Raw genomic sequence first — 20,285 nt, 5'->3', positions numbered from 1 at the left:
CTCACACACACATACACACTCATACATGTTGAAATAAGCAGAGGAAGGCACTTCATTTAGACATCAGAAACCTCAGAGTGATTGTCTGCCCTGTACTGGAGAGATTGGATAAGAAGCCATCACCTCATTTGCCTTGCGGGGGAAACCCACGCTGAGGGGCTTTTTACAGCCAGGCTGCTCCCTGCCACCTCTGGACCATTAATCCAGAGCAGGTTCAGCCCTCTGCACACAACGCTTCAACAAAACACTGAATAAAACCTGCAAACAATGAGTTTTCCATACGGATTTATTGGTATTTGTGTCAGTTTGTCATCTGAATAGCCTGCTTACGATGCTTGAATTTCTGATTTTTAGCTTTTGTTTTCGGGTTGCTAAGTGTCTGTCTTGAACGTGCCTGTGGACAGGGAGGCATTTTTCTCGGTTCTCTGAAGGAAGTGACTTTCTTTAACGTTCAGCGGAAGACACAGACGTCTCATGCAGAGTTTGTGGTTTGCTACCTTCCTGTGTCAGAGGCTGAGATGTCTGACATGTTGTGTTGTTTTTCCTCCCAGAAACTAATCAAGCATTTAGTTTATAGCAACCTAAATGCTTGACCTGATATATGCTAATTGGGTTACTAGCGAAATTGTAACCCAATTAGCATATATTGTGGATCTGCTCATATTCATATTATTTTGGTGTCTGATAGAAAAAAAACAAACAAACCCCTAAAAATCATGAACACACCCTGAATTGATGTACTCACTCCTTTTTATATATTTTGATATGATACTTCCAATTAAAATCTAGTGCAATCAATTACTTTTGAAGGTCACATAATTAGTATCTACAGTTTATCGGTGTGTAATTTAATTTCAACAAACATCAGGAAGACTGCAGCCGTTAAAACGACAACCTTTTTAGAAACGCAGTTCAAAACGGGTTTAAAGGTGAACTGAAAACATTTGGAAGTCAGTCCAGTTTTGCCTGTTCATTGCTGCACCTCTTCATTTGCCATTTTAAAGCCAAATCTGTTTATTTTGAAATATTTATAAAACAAGACCACATGTGATTATTTGCACAAGTCAGCTGGATCAGAAAGTTCACAAATCTTCACCGCCCCCTTCAGGCCTGGCATGCTCACTACATTGTTTACAATTCGATTTGTGTTTTTTTATCTGCAGTAGCATGTTAATATGTTGTGTCGATGCAATTATTTCTCAAATGTTTTTAGAAACGCTGTTTAAACAGGATAGAAAAACACACCAGGTAAGAGTATTTTGGAGAGGGTTAAAGCAAAGATGACATATAAAACAATATCCTAAAGAAGAAACAAAGCCTTGTTCAAACCTGAAACAAATGTGACAAATCTGCACACCTTCCAAGTCATTTTAATCTATTAATATGCGAATCTGGCCTGTGGTCTAGTCAAAGTTCAGACCTTAATGCAGTCTCTGGATGGGAAAATTGGTTGACCAATATCTCAAAAGCACAAAAAAACAAAACTTTTCAGATTTGTATTTGTAAAAAACTCAACTTTTTTACAATCCTAAAAAACTAAATGAATTTTGTTGCTGTAAAATAATAGATTGTGAAAAAGTTTAAGGTTTAAATAATTGACTAGATCTAAAACCCTACCAGATTTTTATGAAGTCATGCAATGATGCTTCAGCTTTTAACACTTTCACTTTAGTCAAAACAAATTGGACTCTGATGCACCGACCTTTGAGCTGTTTCTGTTTGGGATTACATTACCATGACGCTGTTTTGTTGTATCATTTTACTCGTTTTGATGAGCTTTTGTTCGTCATGCAGGTCCATTAGAGACTGAAGTCACCGTTTACAGGCAGGTGAAATCTAAAGTTGCACTCTTCATGTGGTTGACAAGTCATTGCTGTGACTCAGCAGGGTGCTTTGTCATAACAGAGTCAACCTGGTGGAAACATAAATATCTGAACATTTAGAAGTCAAGGAAAGGGTAAAGAAGACTGAGTCTGAGGTATTTTTGATAACTTTTCATTGACTGGTTAAAAGCACCTGTAGTTGTAGAAACAGTTTTTAAATAATATACGTTTGAGATATTTCAACAGCTTCAAGCTTCTGCATAGTTTAAAAAGTGAATTTTCAGCACAAAATCATTTGTGTGATTTGGGAAATAACTTGATTTCCTTGGCATCAAAACGAAATATAAAGGCTGTCAGGCTTTTGTTAATATATTCTCCATCAATGCTATTGTCATTAGTGTCATTAAAGCACTATGCATATTATTTATGAGTGTTTCCTTCTTGACGTGGTTCTCATGCTGAGCTGAAATATCCTGGAAGGCTTGTGTCTGAAATCTGCCTGCTGCCTTAATGCATCCAGTTCTCATCTTGTCTCTTCCTATCTGGACACACATGGGACCAGTTTAGCCCTGGGGCGTTTTTCTACCCCTGCTAAGGTCGGTAAAGCCCCAGGGAAAGATGGAGAGTCAGAAACTAAGAGAACAGGAAAGTCTAATCAGAGCCAGAAGATCAAAATGAGTGTGTTGCCTGTTGTTGATGTGAAGGTCATTTTGACATTGTTTACATTAGTCCTTTGCATTGGCTTGTTGCTGAAAATGTGCTATATAAATAAAATTACCTTACCTTACTTGATCAGTTTTAGTATTCATAGTTGAAAATCATGACCAATATCTAGTTCTGGTTTTCTAAACCAGCTGACATGAATGACAGCTGCTCTGCTTTTTTACAGATATATTGCATTTTATTGGAAGATTCACGCATGCGCACAGCGCTGGAGGGCAAAAAGATGATTCTTTTACTTGTCATCCGTAACGGTGGTGTCGCGGTTGAACAACTTAGTGAACAAAATCAAATCTCAAGATGCAGGGATTATTAATTTGGTGCATTGCGCCACAGCCAAGGAAAAATAAGGCAGAAAAACTGTTGAAAAATAACTTAAAACCATGCGTATTCTTCTTTTTTTCTTGCTCTCTGTGCCGGCTTTGCTGCACACGCAGACCCACTGCCAGCACATCTACGTTAAGGTGTTATAGTCAAGATAGCATAACTGACTTACTTCCCTCTTATGCTGACAACGTAACAGCTAGAACCAATGCTAATCATCATCTTGCACACATGATTTCGCCTTCCAACATCACTATAACAAACTAAAAGATAAATATTAAAGTATTGCAGTTATTTTGTTAATGGTGGCATCAAGTTTTCTGTGCAGGGAAATCTGTCTCAGGTTAGAAAGCCAGCAAAGGAGCTGAAAAGATCACGCTTTAAAATGTGGTACTTTCTACTCCTTTAGTTGGGACATTTTGTTCGCTTCTTGGTGGTAAGTAGCTCTTAAAATAGAAAGTATTGGGTATCAAGCAAATGGAGAAATTTACTGTAGAAACCACTGTTAAACTAAAGTCCTTTGCTTTTGTTCTGACTTGATTCTTTGTGCAACCACAAATCATTGCCAGCAAGTGAAACATATGCATAAGCCATTACCCCTGGAACTGGCAACCAGACCAAAACCTCATGTTCTAATCTGTAGGTTGTTTACTTCCCCAAATTGTTACCAAGGCTCAAAATACTCAAACTGTTCCTGAGCTGGCACATTCAGACAGCCTCACACACCCAAACCCACTAAAGTATTCAGACTCCTTGAACTTTTACACTTTTTTTAATGTAATAGAGGAATTCAAAGTAGTCCAAAGTGGAAAAAATGACACATTTTTACAAATCACTTGCAGTTATTTGTATTTTGAAGAATGTTGTTACCATCTGCTGCAGGGCTGCATTGACTGCTCCACTCTAACAAACAAATATGGTTTGGTCTAAACTTTGGGTGTCAAACTCATTTTCGTTTTGGGCCAAATCAAGACCAGGAAAGCTCTTAAAGGGCCGGTTGTGCCAGAATGTATTGATAAAACTTGTTCACAGAAATATCAATGAATTCATAAAAAGATGTGGCGGTACTTGGGTTTGACATGTCATCATGACTTTTTCTTTGCGTAACTTAAAATATAACTGAGAAATAATTTATTTGCGATCACTTTACTAATTTGGAAGATTCCTATTAACTAATTTTTTGTTTATCTGAATTAATAAGTCGTTTAAAAGCTTGATTGTTTGACTTCTGGCCTGCATTAGCCTCATGTTTTGACTCTATTAATTGTGTGGACAGCATGCATGATTGCATGTGCAGCAGTGTACAGCCCAAGCTGGGCAGCACAGTGCACCACTGTTGCTGCTAATTTTAGGGATTACATCACCAGCACTAACATGACAACCTTGTTGATCTCCCACTCTATATTCTCTCCTCTGTCTCCTCCGTCTCAGCTGCTTAACCTTTATCCTCCCCGTTTCTTTTTGGGCATCTGCTTGATAATATTTCATTAGATTAACTTGAAAACGATGGAGCCGTTGAAGCTTCGGAACAGAAGCAGATTTAATAGTTGTCAGGAAAAGCTGAGGTGAGCCTCTGTCAGATATAACATGTGTCCTGCAGAAAAACAAAGCCTTTAATCCTCCTGTTTTACCTCCTTTTCACCTTGTGAATTCCCGCTGGCAGTTTTTATTCCAGCTCTTTTTTTCTCCTCTTTTCTGAATTTTTTATCCTCTCATCACTTGCTTGTCTTCTCATTCATCTTTCTTTGGATAAAAATGGGGATTTTTATCCGTTATGTTCATCATATATATATATATTTTTTTACAGTTTTTTTAGGGAAATTGCAATAAAACTGCCTATTGCATTCACAGCAGGGCTAACAGTGTTGGCTCAATGGAGTTGTTTTTGTTTCTCCATCTCCTTCAGACTTGAACCTCTCTGAACGCAGTCTCTGTAGAGACCAGTCGGAAAGGGAAGGGTTGATTTTAAATAGCAGGAAGTCCTGAACTCATTCCCACTGAAACACACCGAAGGAATGAACACATAGACCTACGATACCTACGATGGCGGCGGTCTGTCACCAGAACTACATGAAGTAATTGTATTCTTCTTATTCATAAAATACATGGAACAAATTCTATGAGACAAATATAGAGAGGATTATATCATAGTTTCTCAACCGTAAACCAAACCACTGTTAAAGTGGTGAGACATTACGAACACAGGCGTACCCCAAGGCTCAGTACTTGTTCCACTTATTTTTAATTTATTTACGAATGATTTTGTTAGGACATTGCACCGGTTTTAGCTGAACTCAGCGTGAGCAGCGCTGTGCCCCACACTGACTAACTGCATCTTAACGCCTAAAATAAAATTAATTACATTGGACTCTCTGAAAGAAAATGTTTTTCACCAAAGCAACTCAAGTCTATTTTTCTTTTATTGTGTTTCTAAATTATAAATGGCCCTAAAACATTATTAGTGCACACAGCACTTGTAGTGAAGAACTTTTTTGATTTGAAATACAGGAAATCTATTCAGAATCACAATAACTCGAACCAGGTCAACGTGTTCATGGTTTTATTGTGGAGTCACAGAAGAATAAAGACGATGAGTTAAGAGACTAATATTTTAATTTCAGGTTGTGTATTTTAAGAAGTTATTACTGCAGTGGACAGTTTAAGGTTAGGTGGTCTGTAAGTGTTTGTTTAATGGGATAAGTTTGAGAAACGCTGCTTTAGCTGGATGTTTGGTTGCATCAGTGAGTTGCAGAGCTTCAGTCAGACGACTGGTTTTAATTGGCCTGACAGAACTGATGAGCTGCATTTAAAAGCTGCCTCTGGCCACACGCTGCAGGCAGGTGACTGCAGACTGGCTAACCTGGTTACTGATTCCCAGTAGACCTCTGGTCTCAGCAGCCTCAGGGTGAAAGACATCCCCAAATATTCACAAAACTCCCCAACCGTACACACAGGATGCCTTGTGTCTGGCTCCTGCACGCTGCACGGCATGTGTGGTTGTCTGCCGGCTGTTTCCTGTCATTCGTTGCCTGTTTAAATTAGTAATATTTCTAAAAAAAAAATTTAAATCACAATTCAGCCTCCCAGTGTGCCCTTTTTACTTTCATATTTCCATGATTGCCTTGTTGCTTTTGCTCTCTTGTTCCGCCTTTCTCTGCGTTTCACCTGACGTTATCCGACTGGTGTTCACAAACACACAGGGTTGCAGACAGAATGTTCCAGGAAGCGTTTCCTGTGTGACGTCTATCCTGCTCGGTGTTTTGCTCACACAGTCCACATCTTCATGTTCACTTATGCCTGAAGGTCCTGAAAGTTTGTTTTCATGTTTTCATTTTGTGTTCGGGTCAGACGAACCGTCAGAGGCGACTGTCTCTTTAAAAACCTAAACATGTTTGGTTTGTGCTGAATCCTGCATTTCAAATCTACAGACCTACTCAGTTTACTTCAGTAACGTTATTGGAAAGATGTACTTTGAGGTGTATTTTATTTCTACTTTTACTAGAGTCATTTTAATATGAAGTATTTCTACTCTTACTTGAGTAAAATTTCTGGATTTTCTACCCACTGAATTTCTTTCTCCTAATTGGTTTGTGTTTTCAGTTTTGCATCATTTACATGTTCAGAGATCCCATAAATAAGATATCCATTAAGCAGAGTCACATGCTCCGTCGATTTTTAATGAGGAAAAAACAAAACCAACGTTGAATCTTTTTGAAATATATTAACAATATTTCTACATTTCTCTCTTCTGTATTTATCCAAACATGTTATATTGATTCAATAATCAATATTTCAGGTTTCAGTTGATTCACTCTGACCTGCTACCTATAAATAGTTCTCATGTTACGTCACATTTGCAGGAACTTTGTAGTCGGCGGCCATCTTGGTAGGTGCAGGAGGTGCGGAGTTATGACGATAAACAGAATAGCTCTCACCTCATTCCTATCTAAGTACATTACATCTATAACTGGATTACACTTTGAGTCGTCTACCCACGTCTGTGTACTGCTAAGATAAATATGAGTGATATGTACTGCAGTACTTACTGCAAAATTAGCTTAGCTAACGTAGCTTTTACCTGCTAGCTAAGGCAGACATGTCGCCTCGGTGTTTGTTACTACATGTATTTACATCTTACTTTACATTAAGAGTTCGTACGTCCTTTAGAAAGTCGGTTAAACATTGATTGTATGCGTCCATGAAGCTCCTCCTTGTTTGCGAACTCTTTATGTTCACTAAGTAGCGAACTACTTAGTAGCAGATCGGAAGCAGCTTCTCCACATCGTCTGACATGTTTTGATCCCAACAGCAGCCATTTTGTTTGTATATCTCTGTCTTGCACGTCGGTCCAGAGTGTCCATATCCGTTCTTTTGTTGGCCTTGGCTCTGCGCTTGCCTACCAAGATGGCGCTGATCACTTCCAGTTCAGACTTTTGGAAACTATATGCAAATTAAACATTGAAAAAGATGCATCTGAACTGAAAACATGTATTATTGGGGAGAAATCTACAGCACCCTGTAGATGTTTTCTTACTGAATCACACTAATTTGTTTGTATGGGTGAAAAGTCTAATAAAAGTATCAGTGCATTAGGAAGGCCAGATTGGCTTTAAAAGCAGTGTGTTTGTTTGTGTCATCTTTCAGTTACACATCGACTTTATCTGAGAAAGAACACAGCAGAAACTGCTTCTATCTGAGGCTCATTTATAAAGACCAGGCTTTGAAGCAGAGCAGACATGTATGCAAAAAGGAAGAAAGCTGCAGCTAGTGCACACTTACACTTACACACTTCTTTTTAATGCAAGCACAAATATACTGCATGCACTCACTTGACAGGCCCCATCCATTAACCCGAGAGTCTTTAATCCATTCAGTGATCTGTAATTTCATTCATATGAAGTGGTGGGGTTTAATGGCTGAGTCTCTGCAGGTCTGTGTGTGTTTGATTCATCCTTTCATCCCAGTAACTATCTGCTCTGTCCACCGGCCTCCCATTTTGGTTTTCTGCCTCTCCCTGCGTTCCTCTCCGTCTCTCTTGTGTACATAACGCTCCTCTGAAGGCTGGACTCCATGTGCTCGCCTCCGATTGGTTGCTGAGGGGAGAGATGATGTCATTCCTAGTCGGGAGGTGTATTTCTCCTCGTTGGCACAGAACGCAGAGGAAAGAGATCCTGATTCAGAGCAGCTAGCTGAAACTGTAAAAACAGTAGCATGGAGCCAGAATGAGATGGTTAAAATAAAATATCAAACAATTTGAGGAAATAATTTCAGTCCTGTTTCTGGCGTCTCTTCCTGTTCGGCTAATAATTAGCGTTTCTAATCGACAGACGGCTTCTATTGTCTCTGGTTGGAGATCCTCCCCCACTCTTTCATCTTTATTGTCCTGGTGTCATGAGCACAAGGCATTCTGGGTAATGCATGAAGAGCAGGGAAAAGGGAAATGGAAACACTTACTGATGCATTTTGCAAAAATAATCATCATTGGAATAAAAGCTGCTTGTCAGGAGATAACAGCCAAGTTTCAAGGAATTACAAGTTACTTGAATCACAGTTTGAGTTTATTAAAATCACTTCAGCATACTTAAAGAAGGGCGGTGATAAAAAATATTGCAATATTTTTTAAATTTAATTGAAAAAGAAAATTTTCTGTTTTTGATGATACTTTTTAGTTTTCTTATTTTTTTGTAGGAAGTTGCATCGACCAGTGTTGCTTTTTCTACTAAGAAAATTTAAATAAAAGGTGAAAAACGCTGGTGCAGACATGCAGCCGGCTGGCGAGTTTTTCTAAACCGTCATGATTTTACAACTTTCACATGTTCTGTTGTATAAAAATCACAAATCAAGAAGAACGACCAAGAAGCTGCTCATGTTTTACAAAGAAAAACTCTTGAATCCATGGCCAGATTTCATTAAATTCCAAGTGGATTAAAGACTTTAAGATGCTTCTGATTGTTTATTTTCAGAATAATGTGGTCAAAATGAGAAACATGCCTTTATTGGGGTTTTGTGATTATATTTCTTCTTGATTATGAACTTCTGAGGATTTCAAAAGGCTGTTAAGCTTGGTAGAGTTGGATCTATTGTCTTAACACAAGTTGCTTGAATTTCTTCCTCATTTTTGTCTATTAAAATGTGGGAGCAGATGCAGATTTGTCCTGAAAGGTAAAAATAAGTGTCAGGTTGCTTTTCTTCTTGTTGGACAGACGTCACTGGGATTTTGTAAAGTTATTTTGTCTTTGTTAGTTTGAGATTTGTCAAGATTTTTTCTGCATCTGTGTTTGCGTGAGTCTTAGACGTCAGATTCTGTTGCAAATCTTCCTGAGCCGTTTGTTCGGCTGCAGAGTCTGTCCTTGTATCTCTCTGGGATTTATTCCCCCTCCTCTCCTCCGCCCCTTTCCCTTTCTCGTTTTTTGTAATTTATGCTCACAGAGGGGAGGGGATTGCCTCCATATACTCGGCTTTATGTTACCGGCAGATCAATAAACATGTTCCCTCGCTGTCCTCTCGATCTCCATCTCTTTCTATCTCTCCTTCTCCCATCCACATCTGCTCAGTGGTCAATCCATTTAATGCAGTCCCCGCTGCTGCGCTGCTCTCGCTCGCCTCGTTTCAGCCGCCTCCCCTGCCCCGTCTCTCTTCCCGCCCTCTCCCGCTGCACAGGTGATGTCATTCTTTTTCAGCTGGATTCCCCTCCCTTCCCCTGCCTCTCCTAGCTCCCACTCTCTCCTCCGCTTCCCATTAGCGGCTGACTCTTCTCCGTGCAGCATCCGTCCACGGCGGCTTCTCTCTCCAAGGCTGGGGAGGGGGAGGAGGAACACCGGCGTGAGGTGCGAGCTTTGGCCACTGGATGGTTGGGGTTTACCGGAGCGGGATCGCTGGGATCTGGCATGGAGCTGCACGCCGCCGCTCACGTTTCCATCGCTGGAGCTTTATAGAGTTGCAAAGAGACGAAGGAAGGAGTTTGTCAGATCCAGATGATTCAAGCCTTGTGGACTTGAACCCTGGCATGAAGTTTTTTCCAGCTTCTTGCTGGATCTTTAGCAGGACAAAACTGACTTAATAGCCTTTTGATAAAAGTTTGCCAGGTTTAACAAATTTTTGTTTTCCTACTAGAACTTTCTTGCTTAAGTAGAGATTTGCAAACTTTGGTTCTGCCTTGACTTGAACTACCTAATTAATACGGACGTCTTTTTTTAAACGCATCTGGACGGTTCTGTTGCAGCAGGAAGAGAGAGAAAGAGTGGCGTCAGCCGTCCCCCTCTTCTCTTACTTATTTATTTCTTTCCTCATCCTTTCGCCGAATAAGAGGGGAAACTTCCCCCTCTCCGGCTCCCTCCCGCTCGTGGAAATGGCTTTCCTGGTCCGTTGCTATGCCAACTGCTTGCAGCCGTGGTCCTCCAAAGTAAGCGATGTCGTAATCCCTTTTCTGGCCCGTTCCTCCGGCGTGTGCGCCGCCGATAGGGGGGATCGGAGATGAAGAACTCAATTAAATAGCATGTTACACGGATGAATGTTGTCTGCTTAGAGATGCATGACTGCTCCACTTTGCATTTGATTTCAAAACACATTGGAGGGGGTTTGGTGGGATGAGAGATGCACCAATCAAACTGAAACATCGGAATCAACCAATTTTTCTGATTGATGATTGAAAAATTGGCTCCAAAAAGCAACAGAAATGTGTTTTCTGTGCATTAAATGCAGCAACAGTAGAAATTCCCACTATTTTCAGATAAAAATGAGGAATTGGCTGCTACCTCGATCCAGCAGCCTGTTGCATGTCACTTTTTCCTCTTTTCTAATTTTGGAATCAGTCAAAGTGGTTCATCTGGAAAACTCTGATTGGTGGATCTCTGAAATAAATCATTTTTAGGAGGGAATGTGCTTTAAAAAGCATTTTTCTCAGTGTTTGTTTATAAATCCAGTCATAGAGTAGCTGGGATGTTTTGGAGATTTTTTGTCTTTTCCACCAACATCTCATTATTCTAAGCAGCTGCAGCTGCAACTCTGATTCAAGGGTTTCCAAAAATAATATTCGGAAAGCTCACCGCTCTGTCCCTCCGGCTTTAAATTCGGCTTTTTTCCCCTCTTATTAACAATATAGGGATTTAGTCTATTTAAGCTGTGCAGATGGAGTCGCAGGCCACAGAGGAGCTGTTTGTCTGTACATTTACTCAGTCTGAACCCAAATAGCTGCATTGTAGCTGAGTTTATAATTAACAATTCCTTGGCCTAGTTTCAGTTTCTGAAAATAATCTGCCGGCGTTATCCTCTGCTGAACTTCTGATGATGTAAGGAAAGCAGCGGCAGGGATCGACGCTTTCCTCGTTTTTATCGTTCGCTCTGTTTAAAGCAGCTGATTTATGGGAACCTGAGCGCTCCAGCTGTCCTAACAGAATGAGTTTTGTGGATCTCCGTTTGTCGGTCGCTGAGGGAGCGTCTCTCTGGGCGCTGAAAGCCTCAGAGATGTTTGTCTTCAGCGTCTGTGATTCTTCTTCTGGGATCAGGACTAATTAGGTCCCTGGAGATTAAAAAAGGAAGATGTTCAGTCTGAGGTGAAGCAACGTTGTTTGGTGGCTTGTTACCTTTCATTCTTGCAACCCAAATCAAGCTTTAGTTGGAGATATGGTGGCACTCAAACATTATGCTTCTAAAGTAATCGATTATCTATTGGATTTGATAGATTTTGCTAGAAATTATTGTGATAAATGATAAAAATTGTTGTAATTCAAGTGATATAATTAATGCAAGAGAGATCTCAAAGATCAATAAACTTGAAATTCTAGTAAATATTTAACAGTGGAACTGGAAGACATTTTAAATATTCAAAACTAAATAAAACAACAGAAAAAACAAATAAAATGAATTATAAAGTCTCGGCAAACACAGACCCAAACACCAGACTGAATAGTTTAGCCGTTCAGTTTTTGGTAGAAAGAGAGAAAAATCAATAAATCATGAGTTCAATTTATCCTGCAATTAATTGATTTACTGCTTATTGGATCATTGATGTTTATTAATTTTGATGAAAACTTACTGATTACTTTTGACATATTAAGAGTAGGAATACATATTTATACCCAAGTAAAAGTAAAAAGCTGTGAGAAATTACTCAGAGTAAAAAAGTAAAAAGTCTACTGAAGTTCTGAGTAACTGATTTAAACATTACATCATCAGACCAAAATATAAAGTTAAGTGGAAATGTTGGTATTTTAAATGACAATAATTCATGTCAGTAACACAAAATAATAAAATCAGGCAAAATAAATTGTTTTCAAATCAGTTTCTTTTAATACAAAACATATAATGTTAAAGTTTTAATACAAAACGTTAACAGAAACTGCAGGTGTGTCTGAGTCCAGTGAGTTTTTGGGTTGTTTTTCATTCAGTGGGTAGAAAATCCAGAAAATTTACTCCAGTAATAGTAGAAATACTTCATAATAAACTTACCCAAGTAAAAGTACAAAGTACAGCGTAGTGAAGTAAATTTTATCAATACAGTCACTGAAGAAAATGTAACTGAGTAAATGTAACTAGTTACTAGCCAACTCTATCGTCATGAAGGTGTTAAATTAAAAAGTGGAATCTTTTCCACGCTCAGATGGTTTTCATTCATTCTTCTTCATGTGTTTAAACTGCGCAGGCGGCCATGTTTACTTCTAAAACTTAGTTTCAGTTATTTAGAGAATCCAGACAGTTGGTGCGCCTCTGCCCCGCCGGCCCCGTCGGCTCGGCGTTAAATCCATCAGCCACGCGAAGCTCCCCCCATCAACATGCACACGGCCCCATTGCTATGCAACACAGACAAACTGATAATGCCAATGTTGTGCATGGATTATTACCGAGCGAAGCAAAGGCAAAACCCTGAGAAGTGCTAAAGATGGGGTCGTGCAATTCTTCTTAACATTGAGCTAAAAACCTACAAAGAAGGTGTTAAAAAAGTTTCTACACACAAACCCAAAGCTAAACTGGTTTCAGAAGGAGTCAGTTTGGTTCAGGAGACAGGAAGGAGCAGATGAGTGAGGACACAGCTGTCTAAAGTAACAACTGCAGCCGCAGCAGTAACGGCAGGCTGGCGACAACAGCAACAGGCCCCATTATTGATGCTTAAATAATAGATGGAGATGGAGAGATGGAAAGGTAAAGGAAGGAGCAAACAAGTAGAAAATGGCAGAGTGTCGGCCTGAATACAAATTTTAAAAGAAGGGAAGAAAAGATGGAAAAGGTTAGAAAAAATAAATAAAAATTCAACAGGAAATGCCTGTTTTTTTTCTACCACCACAGTTCCAAGTATGAGTCCAAATTTAATGGTTTAATACCAAAAACCCAGGTGCCATTATGAAATGGGACCTAAATTTAAACATTGCAGTGGAGTGGCATTTCCTCCAATACATAAACTGGTGAGTGAGGGTTGTACTGGTGTCTTTACTGGTCTGCATAGAAAAATCAATCAGACAGTGACGGCTAGAAACATCCAGTTCTATTATCTGTTAAACAAAATATCTTAACATTTCATTATTTTATAAAGCAGTGACAGAACTAAACCAGGGAGGGAGAATCTGACCAACTTCAGATCAGGACTGAACTCATTTTTATCATGTTTTTCCAATTTATTTGTTTTCATGCAGCTAAAAATAACTCTGAAGAATGAGGCTTCCTGTCAGAAAACAACCCAGCTCCACTGGCCTGCATTTTAACTTCTATCATCTGATGCCAAATTTTCAGTTAATTCTTCAATAACTTTCCTCCGGCATTAGAAATCAGAGCAGGAGAAAATTTATTCTGCTACCAAATACAAACTTACAGACTAAATGTCCAGAGGGATTAAAGGTTGCAGAAATACCTACCTGCTTTAAAAATTAAAAATACATATTCATTTGAATTATTTTTACATTTTATTCACTTATTTATGCATATTTTGTATTTTAAGTAATATGCATTGTTTTTGATATTGGTGTTGCTGAAATTCTTGCAATAACAGAGTAAAGTTTTAAAAAGAAAGTAATAATTATCTGTTGCTTGTGTTTGTGGTGTNTAGTNTGCAGCATTTCTCTTTTTTAGTTTTTTTTTGTGTTTTCGGGTCATAAATGAGCAGCTTTAGAAATACAGTAACAGATGAAAACAAGCCATGGATGCATTGATAATCAACAAATAGTTTTCTTTATAAAATAAAGAAAATAAGTTAATTACTAAACTCAGGTTAATATATGGCTGAAAAATGTATCATAAGGGTTTTATGTCAGTCGACCATTTTTTGTTTTAAATGTCAGACCAATCCAAAACGCTCGAAACACTTCAATGCGCCATCGACGCGCCTTCGACACGCCATCGACGTGCCATCGTAGCGCCATCATCGCGCCATCGACACGCCATCGTCGCGCCATCGACGTGCCATCGATGCGCCATCGTAGCGCCATCATCGCGCCATCGACGCGCCATCGATGCGCCATCGTAGCGCCATCGACGCGCCATCGTCATGCGTCCATATAGACTTTGAGTGTAAACCAGACTCTCCTGACGCTCAAATCGTGTTTGGTTTGAGCGAACTTGTACACACTAATGCTGCGGTGTGAACTCAGCGCTAGCTGATTCCACTAGCTTAGCTTAGCTAGCTGTGAGAGGCGCGATATATTTACCATTATTGATTTATTGTCCAGCCCTACGTCCCCTTACAGCGTATTTATACTAAATTAGTCAGTCTGTGAGTCATGTAAAGTATATTTATATGATAGTTTTCTGTGCTTCATGGTTCCCTGACAGCATGAATGAGTTGAGTGAACCGTTTTCTGTGCTGTGCGGGTTCGACCTTCGTCAGGTGAGGTGGTTTCTGCCCCTGCCTCTTCACGTCAGACTCGGCTGCTTTCCTTCGACGTCGGCCCCGTGCACTGGGAGGCAGTGGGACTGACAGGATCCACGCCGAGTCCGAGCTCGGTGTGGCCTTTGAGCTTAAAAAGGCGGCTAGTGCCTGAGCCGCTCAACAGCAACACAAGCAGAGAGATGTGGGATTTTGAACATGAACCACGCAGAGAGCTTTCAGCATGCCGAGGGAGCGCTGGGATATCATATGCACAGGAAGTGGGGGTGATAAGGATCAATATGGATTGCATTTAGCCAGGCCATGCTCCACTCGCCTCCCATAAGTCATAAATTACCATTCAGTCCTAACAATAACAGACACCATTACTAATTTTCTCCTCAAAACGTGTGACTCTCTCTCCTCTTGTTTGCTTTATCTCAGAGTTTATAATCACATATTCAAGGGTTTTGCAGCTCTGTTGAAAGTTGTGAGCTGAAAAATTGTGTCAGGATTTAAAAGGCCTCTTGGTTAAACCTTTTTTTTCTCTTTCTCATGTTGAGAGATAATTGCAAAAGCTGTTCAATAAAACAGGAGCTCTGCAGCAGCTCTATCTGACTCCTTTGTTGTGAGCATGAAGCCGTCATGCTTTTTAGACTGAATAGACTGAAAGCACCAATTTTTCATTCTGAAAGTAGTATTTATTCATTTTTACTGTAGAGAAGTGAGCTCTTTGCCCAGTATGCAAACATTTTATGTTTTTATACTGGGTAATAAAACCAACAAAAATGGCTTGTTTTTACACACTTTACTTAAACTTATGGAGGTTTTGGGAAAGGATGAATTATCTCACTTCTTTTCTAATATAAACCTGCAAAATGTTGCTATGGTACAACTAGATAAAATCTGCTAATCAAGTAAAAGTATAAAGTAGCCGTCATTACTCGAGTAAGAATCAGTAACTGATCAAATTATCATTTAATATTTAAAAATCACATCCAAAATGTGATTTTTAAATATCACATTTAAAAATCACATTTTTAAATGTGATTTTAAAAATAATTCATAAGCATGAATTATTTTAAGGATAATTCATCCTTAAAATGAATTATTGTCATTTTAAGGATCAAAATGACAATAATTCATATAAGGAACAAAAAATAGCAAAACACTTTTTCCAAATCAGTTTCTTTTATAAAAAAAACTTCTGAAACTTTAACAGAAACTGCAGGTGTGTATCTGAGTCTGATGAGGTTTTAGTTAAAACATGTCCATAATTTATACACTGATCTCTGGATCTTAAGTTTGTTCTGGATTAGAGAGGTATAAAAAGCTAAATGCTGGTTCTCCATGTTTGATTATAAAGCTAAATGCTGGTTCTCCATGTTTGATTATTAAGCTAAATGCTGGTTCCAGGTGGTCCAGTAGACGGTGCTGCCCGTGTTTGTTCTAGAATTGTAAAGCTAACTGTAGCCTTACTTAGCCTCACTCACTACATAATTTGTGATTCTCCAGCTGTGATAGGCTTGAATGTAGGCAGTAAAAAGGTTTTTACATATTACAATCGTTGTCATAAACACATTCATTCTGCTGATGATGCTTGAACAGTTTAACTGTTCAAATCCACACAGTGGTTAAAATCATGCAAAATGTCCAGCATTTAGTGATGCTAGCACAAGTTACACAAACTCCAGCTACTATCCCCCATCCATCCTTCAAAACACACACGCATACACTCATCCATGTGCTAATAGTCCCACCACTTAGTGCCCCCAGCCCACATTATCTCACTGCTATTGATCCACATCCTCTCGTCAACCAGAGAGCCTTTACTGGATAATTTTCAAGGGCATTTATAAATACAAGATTGGGTGGCTGGGTTGATTTCTCTGCGGCTCTTGGTGAATTGCTGAGTTAAACAGAGAGCAGCGTAGTGAACGTGTTTTGGTGCCTAAGCATTTACTGTTATTATTTTCTGCCATATTGGAGGATTTTCCAAAAAACTTATTTTGTTTTTCCCTAATCCAGAAGTAGAGGAAGCTCTGAGGGTCCAATAAAGTACTGCAGTTCAGGTCTGGTTGAAAAAGTTAATTTCCCGTCCTGACTCTTGCTGCTGTGCCAGAATCACAGCCAGCCTCGTCTGCGCCAAACTATGTTGGCCGACAGAGCAGAAACGCGGTCCAACGCTAACAAAAGCTCCCCAGGAGAGCAGCGGGGTGGAGCTGGCCCTCCAGCCGCGCCCCGGGTCAGCCGCGCCGCTGCCAGGGACGCGCTGCGTGACTGCAGCTCGGTTGCATGGAGAAGCATTATGGATTGGGCCGCCGGGCAGGAAGCATCTGCTAGTGGAGGGAAGCCTAGAGGTGCTAAGTTTTATGTAACGCTGGGTATTTTCTGTGTAATATTTTATGTTTGTGTTGGTGTGAAGTGCTTTCCTGTATCCGACCCGACCGTGGCCCATCTTCCTCTGGATCCCAGACAGACACCTACCAGCTTCCTGTAGCAAACAAACAGAACTGAAGGGGACAAAAGACAAACCAAAGGCTTTTTAATAAATCAATCAATCAAATTTTATTTGTAGCACATTCTAGCAACAAAGTCCAGAGTACTTTTCATCAGAAAAACACAAAAATCCACAATTTCCAAGTGCCGTCAGCAAAATCCTCAAAATGTTGGTCAATATTTCATTCATAACATTTCAAAATAATTTCTAAGCAGGTGGGTTTTTAGTCTGGGTTTAAAGGAACTCTGTGTTTTGGCTGTTTTACAGTTTTCTGGAGGTTTGTCCCAGGTTTGTGGTGCTGAATGCTGCTTCTCCATGTCTGGACCTGAGAGGTCTGGAAGGTTGATTCAACATCACATCTTTAATAATCTTTAACAAAAGTGTTTTAAAGTATCTTCTCTGAGCTCCAGGAAGCCTGTTTAAGGACTTTTGTCCACAAAATACCAAATATCTGATGAACTGAATCGATTTTTTGTGATTTGACCTTTCATCCACACGTAACCTCCGTTTCATATCACTGAAAACGATTGACAATAAAACCTCCAGCCAAAGAGAAGACTTATAATGCGGTGCCGTTTGTCCATGCAGTGGAGGAAACATGGCTTTATGTTGGTTCAGACTGTATCTACTTCTTTTATTTCATAACTGCTCTGATATGTTGAGTTGCAACGGATAAAGAGTGACTGGAGGTCAACCTCCACATTCTGGGTTTAACGGTCGTCTTGTGTTTTATTAACTTTATTTTCCAACACGGTATTTAAAAGTAGTTCGACCTTTCTGTGTGAATCTCCTGTCGCCATGTTTGATTCTAAACAGGAAGTGGTGGTTGTTTTGAAGGATTGTGATTGGCTGACATAAGTTTGGCTTTGCCCTATGCTGCCCCCTGTGGGTGTGGCATGTTTACTACAACAGCTTGTGAGGATGAACACGTTTCAAAAAGACTCGGCTTTTTAAAACGTTTCTTGTGTTTTTTTTTTCTCTATCTAAAACATATTGTACATTAATAAAGACACTGATTAATTAAAATTACGTGTACCCCATTCAGTCAGCAGGTAGTTTGTGTGTCTGATGTAAACTGTGTGTAAATATAATATCAACACAGTAGTGAAATTGTAACAGGCGAGACGGGTCAAGGAAACTAGAAAGGAATAAAAAATGCTCCTTTTTTACTCCAAAAAGAGTCAAAATGTTGGCTTTGTAACCAAAATGTTTAACCCAAAAAAAGTGGTGTCATTAGAAAGAGAAAACATATCCAGGTCACAAAGAATACGACAAACACAAATTACATTTAACTGGACTTTTGTACCCTGGTTAGCTCATTATAACCTTCTTTTTAAATGCGATTTGACATCTTTTCTCCTGCTTAGACACAACATAATGTCCTTTTTTATGTTTTCTGTTAAATCTTGAGATAAATCTTGGACAGGAATGGCATAAATGCACAAAATAAATCCATCCTCCTAGTTTCTCTTTCTGTCATCTAGTCCAACACTGGTGCAAAAGTCACAGGCCCTTGGCAGCGCTGATCCAATTCAGCGTCCCGTCTGTCACAATACTGGCGCTGCTTAGTGTTGAAGCTGCCAGCTAATGGCTGCTGATCCGCTCCAGAAACTCGCCGGCCCAATCTCTGCCCAGGCCAGGAACTTAACAGCCAGTGATTGTCGAACCTTGCAGCTCACTCACCAACTCGCGCCAAATCACAGCAGGAGTGTCCTCCTCTCAACTGAGATAAAACTGAGCTAATTTGTTGCCATGCAAAATTCTCTCCATGCTGCTGAAAACACGTTGTTCAACTGCAACAGATGAAAACGGGAATTCAGCTGCAAATAATTTTGTTGTTTCCTGAAAATGCAACATCTAGTATAAAGAGAAGTTTTGCACTCAAAGTTTTGTGCATTTGTTGTTCCACATTTAAACAAAATAGACCACCTACAATGGAGAGAAATTTGAATCAGTTAAAATCGGCTGCCAACAAAAGCAACATAAATCTACTTTCCTAAAGGGAAAATGTTTTTTAATCATCTGTGGTGTGTTTTAGTAAAGAGATGAGGTGAAGATTTAAAGTGGTCTTTAAAACATCATAATGTTGTTGACATCATTCGTGATAGAAGATGCCACTATTAATTAATATAACTACATTTTCAGTTAATTAGTTATGTTTTCTCAGGTCTTTGTTAAAACTGATGCTTGTGTTTAAAAAGTATCACAACAAACACCTTTTGCACGTCGTCAGGCATTGAGAGCGATTGGCAGCGATTCGAGCATCCAGTGCTGGAGTTGGAAAATCTGAACTTTCACCACTTGTAGTTTTGCATTTTTCAACATGAACTAAGAAAAAACAGCTATATAGGATACACTAGTTGTCGCTGTTTGCTCTGGTCCTACAATCTATGACCAGTCAAGTTGTGACTACAGAGAATAGAAAGGATGTTTGGTAGAGGATCAGCAAGGAAGTTGGAATGTCAACTAAGTTATGACTTTTACCATTTTAACCTAATGTAATTTATTTTCTATAATAACGAGAAAGTCTGTGTTGACTAAAAATGCATAAATATACTTAATTGTTAGTTTGCCCTGGTGTTACTAAGTTCAGCACAAATCAGAGAAAGTTCGCTCTAACGTGGGGGAAAAGTTCGCCAGAGAGGTTTTGTTTTGTCAAACCTTTTAGAACTGGAGAGGATTTAATTTCTCCAACTTGTGGCAAATAAATTAAACATTTGTGACATTTGAGGAAATTAGAGGTTCATTTCTTCGCTAATTCAGAATCAGTTTTCTGTGTCTGAATAAACAAAAGCGTCGCATTGATTTCAGGAACTATAAGAAGTCTCTTTGCAGTGCATGTTTCTGTTGTCTGTTGCTAATTTGTGCCGCAGCAGAAACGATTAGCACATTTCAGTTTGTTAAAGATTTTCATCTGAAGCAGATTTTTATAAAGTAGGGCTTGGTGGAGATGAAGTGGTGAAAATGGTCTCCGAACTCCAACCTCACTCCTCTCTCTGCTCCATGTCTGTCTGTGCAGTTGTCACCTCCAATTTCAGCTTCAATTTATTACATCTCCCCTTGCTGCAGCTGGTGCACACAGTCACACACAATCACACACAATCACACACAATCACACACAATCACA

At 39.4% G+C, this 20,285-nt stretch overlaps 1 protein-coding gene across 12 annotated transcripts in view; it reads left to right on the top strand.

The window, feature by feature from the left end:
• The window catches only part of rapgef6 (Rap guanine nucleotide exchange factor (GEF) 6), a 152,921-nt gene that overhangs the window by 62,586 nt on the left and 70,050 nt on the right, over positions 1–20,285 (top strand). For 10 of the 12 annotated variants that reach the window (XM_015037469.1, XM_015037470.1, XM_015037479.1 and 7 more), the window contains one exon: positions 12,792–12,794. The exons of 1 other annotated variant lie outside the window; for it this stretch is intronic. In XM_015037469.1, the coding sequence (XP_014892955.1) occupies positions 12,792–12,794 (3 nt within the window). Of the gene's footprint in view, positions 1–9,400; positions 10,270–12,791; positions 12,795–20,285 lie in introns of those variants that run through there. One more of the 12 variants, XM_015037480.1, reaches the window with a different exon arrangement.

The sequence above is a fragment of the Poecilia latipinna genome, unplaced genomic scaffold, assembly GCF_001443285.1.
Source record: "Poecilia latipinna isolate Pla-1442-1.1 unplaced genomic scaffold, P_latipinna-1.0 Scaffold407, whole genome shotgun sequence".
Lineage (NCBI taxonomy): Eukaryota > Metazoa > Chordata > Actinopteri > Cyprinodontiformes > Poeciliidae > Poecilia > Poecilia latipinna.
Note: the sequence above shows the minus strand (reverse complement) of the source record. Positions and strands in the feature narration are given on the sequence as shown.